The sequence below is a fragment of the Fukomys damarensis genome, unplaced genomic scaffold, assembly GCF_012274545.1.
Source record: "Fukomys damarensis isolate Sample0158 unplaced genomic scaffold, DMR_v1.0_HiC HiC_scaffold_31, whole genome shotgun sequence".
Taxonomy (NCBI): Eukaryota; Metazoa; Chordata; class Mammalia; order Rodentia; family Bathyergidae; genus Fukomys; species Fukomys damarensis.
The window spans coordinates 24,177,522-24,190,128 of NW_022900943.1; the positions used below are offsets into that span (position 1 = coordinate 24,177,522).

The 12,607-nt window shown below is 39.5% G+C and overlaps 1 protein-coding gene across 8 annotated transcripts in view; it reads right to left on the bottom strand.

The window, feature by feature from the left end:
- Positions 1 to 12,607, bottom strand: part of Prune2 (prune homolog 2 with BCH domain) — a 243,982-nt gene that overhangs the window by 16,827 nt on the left and 214,548 nt on the right. For 4 of the 8 annotated variants that reach the window (XM_033757734.1, XM_033757730.1, XM_033757731.1 and 1 more), the window contains exons 12-16: positions 9,944 to 10,117; positions 7,265 to 7,273; positions 3,930 to 4,032; positions 3,154 to 3,285; positions 2,006 to 2,092 (exon numbers count right to left, since the gene is read on the bottom strand). In XM_033757734.1, coding sequence (XP_033613625.1) covers positions 2,006 to 2,092; positions 3,154 to 3,285; positions 3,930 to 4,032; positions 7,265 to 7,273; positions 9,944 to 10,117 — 505 coding nt within the window. The remainder of the gene's footprint in view (positions 1 to 2,005; positions 2,093 to 3,153; positions 3,286 to 3,929; positions 4,033 to 7,264; positions 7,274 to 9,943; positions 10,118 to 12,607) is intronic. The other 4 variants (XM_033757732.1, XM_033757729.1, XM_033757728.1 and 1 more) reach the window with 3 other exon arrangements.

Consider the following 12,607-nt stretch of genomic DNA (forward strand, 5'->3'; position numbering starts at 1 on the left):
GCAGTGCTAGGGATGGAAGCCCTCACACATACTAGACAAGCACTCTACCATTGAGCTACATACTCCCAATCCCTAAGAGTATTAAATTATAATCGATTTTTAATATTCTTAAACTAATGAGTGTTTGGTTATCATGAAAAATTGTTTCCCCATCAGTTGGAGACTGGATAAAGAGGATGTGGTTTTTCTATAAAATGGAATATTACTCAGCCATAATGAATGAGAAAGTAGAGTCATTCATAGGAAAATGGATGCATATTGAGGCCATACTCTTAAATGAAATAAATAAGACACACATGTGTAAACACCAAACAGTTTCTCTGGTGTTTAAAACTAAAAGTGTAAATAAGATCCAAATTGTATAATTGACAACATGAAATAGGAAGAAAAGGGATAAAGGAGTAGGGGAAAGGAAATAAGAGAAAAGAAAAAATATGAAAAAAAGAAAAAGTGGAAACAAAGTCTTTGTAAATAGGGTAGCGGGGAGGAGGCAAAGGTAGGAGTATGGGTAAAAAATGAGAACCAAGACCTGTCATGTAAAAGTACAAGATCCCAATAATAAATGTAACTGTACTGTATACTTAAAAAGTACCGATAAACTCAATGAAAAAAAAAGAAAAATTGTTTTACAATTATAAGAGCTGAATGATTAAACCAATGTCAGTAAATCATGAGTGCTAATGGTACACTGATTACTACTATCTTGTCACCGTGTTTCTTGCAATTGTTAAGTAGATTTGTATAACACATAGTTCATAACATTTTAAAAAGCAATTTAACATAGTTAGGAAAACAGTTAAGTTTTGCTAGAGGCAAACTAGGTTGAATCCTGCTTTGCAGTCCCTGGAAGTTAGACAAAAGTGCTAAATAAAAACAAGTGAAGCAGGGGGTTTGGGCCTATGCCTGCAATCCCTTCTCTCTCAGAGGCTGAAGAAGTATGGCAAGTAAGCAACTTAGTAGGACTCTGTCTCAAAATGTTTTAAAGGGCCTGGGAGTTAGCCCAGTGTGAAAACCCTGGGTTTAATTCCTAGTATCACAAGAAATAAAAGGAAATAAGTGGATACTGATTTTAAAAAGGAGAAGCTGGAAGGTACAGTGAAATCTATACAAAATATAAAGAATTTTAACATTTATTTTTGCTCTCTAGCAGTTGTCAGAACTTTCCTTAGAAATTTTTTGATAACTTTGACCAGGAAACTTTCAATATATAATCTATGTTGTTGGTAGACAAAGCATTATTTGTAATGCTATCTAGAAAATAAATACTAAACCTTTCACGTAACTGTTTCAAGTCTTACTACAAGCCATATCTTATGTTTCTTTGCATCCCCCAAATGTAAGGTTATGTAACATGTAGCTCAAAAAAAAAAAGTGATTAAAAAAATAGGCACTGATTTGAAATCAAGAAATTTCATGTTTGATTGAAATACAACTCTCAAGATGGCTACCCCGATTTTATCCAATTTTGGTGACCCACGTAATACTTGTTCAGCGGAAATGGAATAACACATGATATGGCTCCTGTCTCTATCCTTGGCTAAATCTTTATCACCCATTCTCTTATTATTCCGCTTTCTTTCTTTTTTCTGGTACTGGGGATTGAACTTTAAGTGGCACCACTTAGCTACCTCCCTGGCCCTATTGTACTTGCTTATTCTCTATGAGATAACATACTATTTAAAAAGTATTGTTTGTGCCCTTTATAATGTGGTATGGATATCCAACCACTTCATATTCTACAGGAAGGGACATGGCGGTCATGTTTTATAATGATCAGGGGAAATAATTATGAAATAATTACACTCATAATTTTTACTGTGAATTCTCACTTTTAATGCTTGATACATAGTCCAAAGTATCTTTTCAGGAAAGACAGAGGCCATATAAGTTTCCCTAGATACTCTTGGTTTATGTATTCCTGTTTATAGGATGATTTATATACTTTTTTAAAAAAGTACTGGTACATTTACTTTTACTGGTATTTTTACTGCGCCAGCAACTGTACCTTATAAAAGGTCGTGTCACAGCAAGGATCGTTCTGATAAACCAGGATGGATGAACGATGATGAATGATTTCAAATTCTTGCGCAATCTATTTTGAACAAAGAAAAAGCAATAAATTACTCAACCCATTTTTAATGGGAATTAAAACAGAAAATAAGTTTACATAAGAATATGAATAATTTTACTACTATCTTACACAAATACATAGAAAGGCCAGGGTTAATTTTTAAAAGTGCTGCTTAAGACATAATTTGAAACTCATATGATTCAGATCTCATTTTCCCAGTAAATATAAAATAGAATGGTAGTATTCTTGGAGTACATAAAGTTACAACCATGATGGCATATTTTTGTTAATGATGCCTTTCACATTTGCCAACATTATCTTTACTATTTTGGAAAAAACACGCTTCATAACAAATTAGGCAATTTATTTGATCTTTTTAAGTCTTAGTTTCTTCTTCTGTACAAGAAAATTTACCATTTTAATAATTCTTGATTTTTAGGCATATTTTTCAGCATCAGCCATGTTACTCTACTAATGTTCAAATCATAAAATGGATTAGTTCAATAAAGCAGGGTATTCTCGTGTTTTTATGCAAGGGGTCCCATCTAAGGGGATGCAATGCATACTAGATAATATAGATCCACATATTTTCTATACCAATTTTCCTATATATGGCAATAAAGTGTTTTGTCCGAATAAAACCAGTGTGGACAAAAATAAAGTGTCCTGAAGAAATGGCAAGTGAAGGCACTGCATTGGGTAGAGGTCACCTTGAACTGGCAGTGAATGTGAAAACATAAGCACAATGGTTGTGCAGATCGCCATATTCCTAGTGCAGGTGAACAGCCACCTGTAGCACAGAAGAATCATGGTTATTGTGGTTTATCCATTTAAGTTGCACCTCTCTGTGGCAGCAGCACATGCAAATTTGAAGTGGAGTTGGTCTGCCAGGTTTGAGATTACATTCACCAAGATCCGGATAAGATGTGCTTTATTTCAACGTTGGAGCATCGAGTAAACACTTTCTGTGATTTGTTTCTTCGAATATACATAGTTTAGTGTTCCTAAATGTGACTGCAGTTTTGGTAGGTGAAGAGAGAATCAAGGGAGTCGAACAAGGGGGTACATAGTGGACGACATACCGCCTGTCAATCATCTGGTAGCATTTCTTCATCCAGCCTAGGCCTGGCATCTTCCGTCTTGGGGTTGCACCATTCAAATATACGATCATATAATCTTCAGCTACCATAAGCTCTAATGTGCTTATTACATAGCTGATCACAGGAAGGAAGAGGAGTGTTTTCAGTTTCCACATGGAATTTTTCATCACATTTGTACCCCGATTATATAACATTTAAATTACAGAGTGAATGGCATTTAAGGATAGTTGTACAGAGTACCTCTTTACCTTGAGAACAAAGCAGTTACCTAAGATAATTTATCTGAGATTGAGTATTGCTCATTTATTTGTACGTCTATCTTTTTTTATTTGTAATACAGATACCTTAGGAAAATATGTGAGCTCAAAACCTGACTTTCAAAAATGTTAACAATGTTTTCAAACATTAAGGGTAACTCATACTAAACACTGGCAGATATAAACAAAGTCAAATTATCAACAGTAGATTAAAAACATGTTATCACGGAACAAAAATAGTACTTTGCCCAAAGGAAATGTTGCAAAATTCTTAAATGCAAGCCAACTTCTGCACACTTTGTTTTTCTTGTATACTACTGATAAGAGTTCCTTTGGAGGTCTTAGCCTTTTGAGCACCGTTCCTTGATAGAAATCTTACTGACTTTTTATCAAAGGCTTCAAATAGGCTACATCATCCACTTCCCTTAATTGAGATCCTCTCTTTGACCTTACCCACCAAGGGACATTGATTCGAAACACTTTGTCAGAAGGAGCACTCACAGGAAAAGGTTTTCCATGACGTAGTGGTAATCCGCCCGGCTGCTGTCTGGCAGAAAACAAGCGGCAAATACAATGATGGCATTTAGACCGTCCCCATAGTATCCTGAGGGACAAACACAAAGACATTTGTAAAACCCTAAAATTTCTTAACAAGGTAATGTTGAACCTGAGGGATAAATAAGAAATGCTGGTGTGGTCTGTGTGTGTGCACCACAGATGGATAATGGGAAAAGTATTAGCTATAGTTCTGTAAGCATATACACGTATAAGTATCTCTTGGTGCTTGACATGTTATATAGAGTATTAAATATGTAGTAAGAGTATATTTGTGTATATAGGGTATATATGTATTGTACATGATTTTATGTGCTACATATAGTCATGAATGGCATGTATAAATAAATATTCAACTTATCAAAGAATGCAACAAAATTTTAAAAAAATATTTTCACGGTGCTGGGGATTGAACCTAGGGCCTTGTGCATGCCAGGCAAGTATTCTGCTAGTAAGCACCATCCCCCTCCTAGGTAACAGTTTTTGACTTATACAACAGTAAATTATTTTCAAAGCAATTTCATAAAATACTTCATTCTGAGAGCTGGGAAAGAGATTCTGTTTAATACTCTGTAGCTCCTTTTGGTTTTACAGCCCAGTTAACCTGAAGTGTGAACTTAGTCACTAAACTGCGATATAATTATTGCAAAACCACACATTCTCCAGTGATCAGGTACTAGGGAACCGGTGGCTAAATAGCTTCCTTCTGATTTTGAGGTCTGGTCACTCACCTGTAATGTCCTTGGATCTCTGGACCTCACACACAGACCATACAAGGATACGTGGGGAGCTCTGGCCAGGCCTACAGTAACTGCCCACCGAATTCAAAGCTTTGCCTCTTAACGAGGAATACTCAAGATGGGCCCGGCTAAATTCTCTTTGAATTGTGTGGAAAACATGTGCTTTGGGAAAAACTTGAGAATTACTTTCTAATAAGATGTGAGCCTTTTTAAGATGTGAGGTACTGTCTGTAGGTGACACTGAGAAAGTAAGATGCGGGAAATGAAAATATATGTGGGTATCAAGACTCCAAGGGTCAAGGAATATGCAGATGAATCTCAGGACATTATTCTCACCTTTTAGAAATAGATGAGAAAATATTATGAGAAAGTATTATAAACCATTGACATAATTCCGGCCCTGCCCAATCTTTTAAACAAGCCTGATGTTCCCTTACAGCTCATCTTTGAAATTCATGGCAGATATTTTTCAAATGCTCATAGGTAGGCGGCTGGAATGAAATGGACCTTTAGCACTTCAAAAGGGAAGCAATGCTCTATCTTGTCATTTTGGGGGAGGGTGCTGGCGATGTAACTCCGGGCCTCACCCACCTGCTTTACCACTGAGCAACACCACCAGCCCCTATCATTTTTTAATATCCCCATTTAAATAGTTGTAGTTTGTATCACACAGTTCTGGCCTTCACAGTGATTAAGTAGAGATCCCTTCCACGCTTTGAGTAGGAGGACAGCACATGTCCTTATGCCTGATCCAGTCCTCCCAGAACTGGCACATTTCCTTTTTTCAGAACTCTAAATATCCCCCTTGTGATTACATGGCAGTAAAACACTGGCTGGGCGTAGATTTGGATGGAATCAGCTCTTGAAAAGCAGTTTAATAAGATGCTCTCTACAAAAACAGAGTATGACTCTACCACAAACAAGGTGGGGGAAGAGTGAAGTAAGTAAAAATATATCCAGCCGTGGGTTGTATTACTAATTTGAGGGCGTTGTGCACTGTATCCGTACCACTTATCTTAGAAAATACTACTTATGTAAATATATACCCAGCCCAACACCTGTTTGTGAGAGGGCATAACAGTAGCTTTCTTCTGGGGTTTAAAATTTTGTTCCATATTTTCCACTTGTTAGGTATTCATCATTTCCTTTTTAGAATGCATATATGAAGAAAAGGGCGGAAGGAATACAAGTCCTTGTTCCATCAGCAAATTTCATTTCTGAGGATTCATAAGTAAGTGGAAATCCACAAATGGTATTGTGGCTTGCTAACACCATGAACATATACGGTTCAGACTCAGCACAGTGGAAAGCTAAGACGTCATGCAAATAGACAATAGGCACAATATGTCTAATTTAAAACAAGAATAGAGCCTGGCGTGGTGGCTCATGCCTGTAATCCTAGCACTCAGGAGGCTGAGGCAGGAGGATTGCTGTGAGTTCGAGACCAGCCTGGGCTACATAGTGAGTTCCAGGTCAGTCTCAACTACATAGTGAGACCCTGTCTCCAAAAACCAAAAGAAAAAAAAAAAGCAAGTAAGAATACATCTTTGTAAATGTAGTTGCCTGGCTCCTGGGCGTCGGAATAATTGCAAGTTCATGACTGCTCAGTACTTTGATTTCTTTTTCTATTTCCACAGGATTCCTAAGAGACTTTTTTTAAATAAAGGGAAGATAGGTTCCTGAACAGTACTTCAGAAGTCATCTTCAAAGGCAGTTCACCCGTGCTCTCAGTACTTAGAATGCTGCAGCATCCTGCTCACTAGAATTCATTTAGCCAAAGGAATACAGAGGGACTGACTTATCTAAGCCAAGAAATATCTCTTTAGATCAAAACAGCTGGAATTTAGAAATGAAAAATGGCTCTGTACTTCTGGGTAGAGTTGCTGTAAGAAGGAAAAAAAAAGGCCACAGGGAAAAGAAGAAAATAGGAGGAGAGGAGAAGATTTATGACAGGAAATAGGAAAAAAAAAAAAAAAGAGATTTCATGGTGAAAGTGGTCCTCCTAAATCAAGAGTTGATATTATTTTTCATAGGCTTTGGAGATACTTCAGATAATGACTGCTGGCAAAATGCAACACTTAGAATGAGCAGGACTGTAGGCTTTTTGCCCCTCAGCCCCACCGTGATGCTCTCTCGGGTGAGCTAAGCCTTCAATTTCTGTCCTGAAATACACAGCTAATTCAGGTAAAGCTGCCTGCTGGCATCAGCATAATTCACATGGACTTGGTTTTTAGACCATGCACTTTGTCAGACAGTCAGTGAACGTGAGGTGAACACAGGGTCCTATGCCAGGACACATGCACGAGCCTGTCGTGGCGCCTCCTGGGACCCTCAGAGCAGCCATGGCAAACCTTACCTGGGTGGCACAGAGAAGCATGAAAGGGATGTAACACAAGCTTGCTGGCCAGCAAATGGAATGGAGAGAGGAGGAAAGATGTCACAGTCGCAACCAAAACATAAACACACACACACACCAGCCAGCAGCTCTTCTGCTCATTCTCTCCAGGAGCATTTGTCCAGCAACGCTGAGGTCAAGGTTACCTGAGTCTCCTAGAATGAAATAAAGGAAGTAAAAAGAAAGAAAGAAAAAAGAAGGGAAACTCCTTATTAACATTCCTTGGCGTGATTATCTTTTGTTATTTAAATGTGTTCTGTTTCAAGTTGAAAGAAACCAGTTCTGGCCTCCACATGACCCCATGCCATTGGCCGAGCAAAACTACCCATAATGCTTTTGGGCTTTTTTTTTTTTCTTTAGTTAAGCAGATGGTAGGGATATTGCTCCAGGGATTATGGGATATAAACACCAGTGCGATCTATCGCACCCATTTGACTAATAAAGTCATTGAGGCCCTGAGAAGGTAAGCGAAGTGCTAAGTTCAGAGGCTTGCAAGTGACAAAGACAGGCCTTGAATTCATTTTTCTACAGTGTGGGCAGGGCCCCTGTCAGCTCATACCAAGTTGACGACTTTAGTATTATTTGTTTAAACACCGCTGGGAACAGTTGGCAGCACCTGTCTTTGGGACAACTTCTCTCAACTCTTTGGATCCTGTGCAGTTGACTGCACAGAGTATTGTTTAGCTGGCACTTCCCATGGCCTGACTGGGAAAATTTCCTCACGGAGTCTGTTCTGTAAATGCTCATCAGAAGCCAGGGCAGCCAAGTCAGTAGGTTGATCATCACTAGGACACTTTAGCACCATAAGATCTAAGAGAGTGGCATAAGTTTCCAATAAGGAAGACAAAGCGTTTGGCAAATTCAGAAGTAACATCCGGTCTTCACCTACAGAGCACAGAAGCTGTTCAGCGTGGAGGAAAGGTGGCCAGTGTGCCAGGAGGGTGCAGCCAGAGGCACATTCATGCAGCCCAGTGCCCGGAGAAGGCTGAGGGGCAGCCTTGGAGCGGGGAGGAGGTCTCTTCAAAACAAACCAGACAGTCACTCAGACAAAGAACCAAGCTCGCACAACACACGATGGAAAGGAGCAAATGCCAAGGGCAGGGATGCAGAGCTCAGTAAATCACGTCAGCACAGAGTTCTCAGGTGGATTTCTACAAAGTCTGGCACCGGCAGCCACAGTGACTTTTCCTGCCCTGCAGTGGACGGATGATCTGCCAACCGGGGTACTGGAGTTTCTTGCCGGTGAAAAACAAGTAGGTGAGTCCACTGAAGTATTGAGATGACTCACCCTTGTGATAGCAGCGAAACTCCGCACCTGCCTCCCTTATAACATGAGAAGTCCTAAGATCTGAGACATAATAATGTGTATGAAGATTGTCACGGGGTGACTTTGATTTACTTTGACAGACTTCTCCATTTTCCGTACTTTTTAGTGTAAGAACAGACTACTTTCAAAGTTAGCCTTTGTTTTGTTTCGATTTCCCCAATGCAAACAAACCAAAAGTACCTGGGGGGCAGTGCAAAGCAGTAACCCCCGGGAAGGTATGGACAGTGTTCCAGCTGTGGTTTTCATCCTAAGAACAAAAGCGTTGACTCACGGGTCAGCTCTCTGTCCCTCTCAGCAAGATCAGGCCAGCCTTGGTTCTGAAGGACTGTGAAAAAGATTTCTTTTCAAGGGAATGGCCCCAGCCCTGAGAGGAGCTATCAAGGGGTCATGTTGCTATTTTCAGTTGCATAGTGAGAGAAGAGAAAGAGATCATGACCAAAGATTCTTGCTGGCGGCTTCCTTCACTGCCATGTTTGGGTAATCCCGGTACTTCTTGGAAGGAGCAATGCAAGGGATAGAAAGTGGAGAATCTATTGGTGGAGGGATGTGTGATTGAAATAATAATGTCTCTGGCTCCTTAGAAAACAAGCACTGTGGATTTAATGCATCAGCAAGACTCCTATTTCCTTGTCCTCATTCTGGAAGAGAGAATGTGGAGAGAAACAATTGCCTTGTCAGCTTGCACTTTTTCTGGGATAGCTGGGTGGTAAGAGTGGCATCGGGGAATGGCAGCAAAGGAACACATGCAGAAGAATAATAAAAAAGCCACTGATGTTTTCTGAAGTCGACAATATTCAATGTGTTGTTAGAGCTCGCCTGACTTTTGGTGAGTTCCGTATTAGTGAAGGCCACCCATGCTCCTGGAGACCCCAGGCACTGGAGATACAAAATATACTTTTCCCTTTCCTGGTCTTTCACTATGAAAGTGGAGAGTTTGGCCAGGATCGGTCATTGTGAGCCCTAGATAAAAGTAGGTAGGGAAGAAGTGATCAGGCTAAATCTAAAAAGGTTCCTAAAGCGTCTGACGAGGACTCAAAAGACATTTTGTGATCAAAAGCCCCTCTAAAGTGTGGCTTTACTAGAGGCCATAGTGTTGTGTACTCTAAACTGTTTAGTTCAACCCCACAACCCACTGACAGGAATTCTGAATAGGCATCATCACATTGGATGGCTATAACTTTTGAGAAATTTGCACAAAAATTTTAATATCAGAAAAGCCCTTTTTTCACATAGGAAAATTGTTTTTGCCTAGTAAGCTTTCAAATTTTTAATGACTAGAGGGTATAAGGTAATGTCATTAGCTCTCAGTCCCCTGAACACAGACTGCAGAATAGATGCAGTATGAGGATGTCCTACCTCAGAGAACCTTGCCTCTGCTTTCCAATTTAAAACAATGCCCCAATACTCTGGTTTCTCTTCAGATCATATAAATCTTTCGCCTTTTCATAAAGCTATGCCTGGCCCCACCCCATTTCCCAGATTCTCAGAGCCTGACTACCTCCGTGAGAAATGACTCTCCTGTAGGGCTCGATGACCTTCATGTCAATCCGTTGCTCTTGTTCTCCGATCACCACTGTCCTCCACAGCCGGTTGTCTTCACGCTCTTCTTCAGCTGTATATTCTGGAATAGACTCTGACTCTTGGCCAGAATCTTTGTTGGCCATAGAATCTTCTGGAAATAAAAGAAAGCAGGGCTGAAGAAACATGGCCTTCACAATAGAGGCTGCAAAATGGCCTAATCAGAAGCTCCTTCCTGGCAGAACCACCAGGACGAAACTCCCTGCTATGCACAGGCTTTATAGAGTTTAACACCATCCTGACCACTTAAAAGTTCCTTCAGTCATCTTCTGCACTAATTGATTGAATTGGTAAGGCCATTCTGAGGGTGGAGAAAGCTAAATCTAGATCTGTCTTGTATGAGTAGTGGCCCAGTGTGAGAAGAAATGGAACCAACCCATTCTTAATCATGCATGTTAAAGGCCATAGGTATTTCATAAAGACCAAGATAGTTCTGATTGGGTAAAAGGTTATTTGCTTATCAAGCCCAGATAATGTTGTTTTCCTTAAGCCACATGTGCTGATTACTCAGTGTTTGAAGACCTTTAGCTTGGTGTCTTGATGACAAGACACCTTTTGGCAAGACCCCTGCTCTAAGACTCATACAACAGAGCTGAAGCCCCCTGACCAACAGGGGGCACTTCTGAATATACATTTAATATTACTTCCCATGCATTGTATTTCAGAATGTGCTACAATATAGTAAGCAAGAAACAATATAAGTTTATAGAACAGAAATAGTCCAAGGCCCCAAATGCACAAGACTCTTAAATTTGCTGGTGCATAAGGCAACAACAGCAACCCCACTGAGCATTCTTTGGTAAGAAATTTACTCGTTCACAATTCAAAAAAGAAAGAACCCATGTTCATTCACTTCGGCTTCACTGTGTTCCCAAGTTGGCAGCTTACTAGGGACAAAAAGCAGCAACCTTCAGCTTCCAACCAAGCACTGTTTAATTTGGACAAGCTTGTTCATCTGTCTGGAATCTCTTCCTGTTTCTTCCTTTCTACTTGGCTTAGGAACTTCTGTTGCCAATCCAAGCTCCCTTTCTGGGATGCTGTTTCCCATCTTGTCTCTACTGCCTTGACACTCTGAGCTCTGTTGTCTTCTGATGGTGCTGTACACACACACACACACACACACACACACACACACACACACACACCCTTGTCTGCAGTTAACTCCTGATTCAGCAAACCCTGTGTATTGGCTTTGGTTCTCCCTGGCCTGCTTAACTTGACCCTGGTGATCTTGGAGTGTATGTGAGGCAGGTAAAATTAGGGTTGTTTTGTTTTCTACATGTTTTTATTGAAGTAGCCTTATTAAAACTTTTTCTATATATCACAATTTTTATTCTGGTTATAAAAGTAAAATGCATATCACACAGATACAATCAACTGATCTTCAACAAAGAAGCCAGGGCAGTACTGTGGAACAAAGATAAGTCTTTACAACAAATGTTACTAAACAACTGGATATCTATATACAAAAACCGAATCTAGATCCAGACTTTAGTCTGCACAAAAACTGACCTTACTAAAATTAAATACCTGTGCTTTAGGTTGGGCATGGTGGTACACATCTGTAATCCTAGCACTCAGAAGACTGAGGCAGGAAAATTGCCATGAATTCAAGGTCAACCTGGGCTACATAATGAGTTCAAGGCTGGCCTGAACTACAGAGTGAGACCCTGATTAAAAAAAAACAAAAATCAAAAACCAAAACAAAACCTATGTTCTGTGACAGACAATGTCAAGGAAATAAGAAACCAAGCCACAGACAGACTGGGAGAAAATATTTACAAAATACACATCTGATAAAGGACTATTATCCAAAAGTACAAAGAAGAAAGTAAATAACTTGAATAAAAAATACAGAAAAGACACAAATAGACACCTCATCCTAAAAGATGTACAGATAGCAAGTAAGAACATAAGAAAACATTCAACAGCCCATGTCAGTAGGTCAGTGTGAAATTAAATTTGCAAATAATGATACTACTACATATCTATTAAAGAGCCATATTCCAAAGTTGTGATGGCATCAAATATGGCACTGATATGGAGCAATAGGAATTCTCATTCATTGCTGATGGGAATGTAGGACACTGTGACTCTGGAAGAGTCTGACAGATTCTTACAAAATTAAGCATACTTTTCTCATGCAACTCAACACTCATATTCCTTGGCAAAGGCTCAAATGACTTGAAAATGTGTATCTGCATAAAAACTTATACATAAGTGTTTATAGAAGCTTTATTTGTAACTGCCAAAACTTTGAAGCAACCAAGATGTCCTTCAGCAAGTTAAGGGAAAAATAAAATGTAATACATCCATACGATGGAATACTGTTAAATGCTTAGAAAAATAAGTTTGCAAGACATGAAGAGATATGGGGGAAACTTAAATGCCTAAATACAAGAAGCCATTTGAAAAGTCTACTTCCTGTATGGCTCCATTGCATGACCCCATGGAAAGGACAAAGCTAGGCAGACCTTAAAAGAATCAAGTTCATGATGATGGAAATTTAGTTTTATTCTATATTGTTATTGCTTCTTATAGAGTATTTGCTCCAGCAAGTATCTTGACACAGGCATCTTACTTC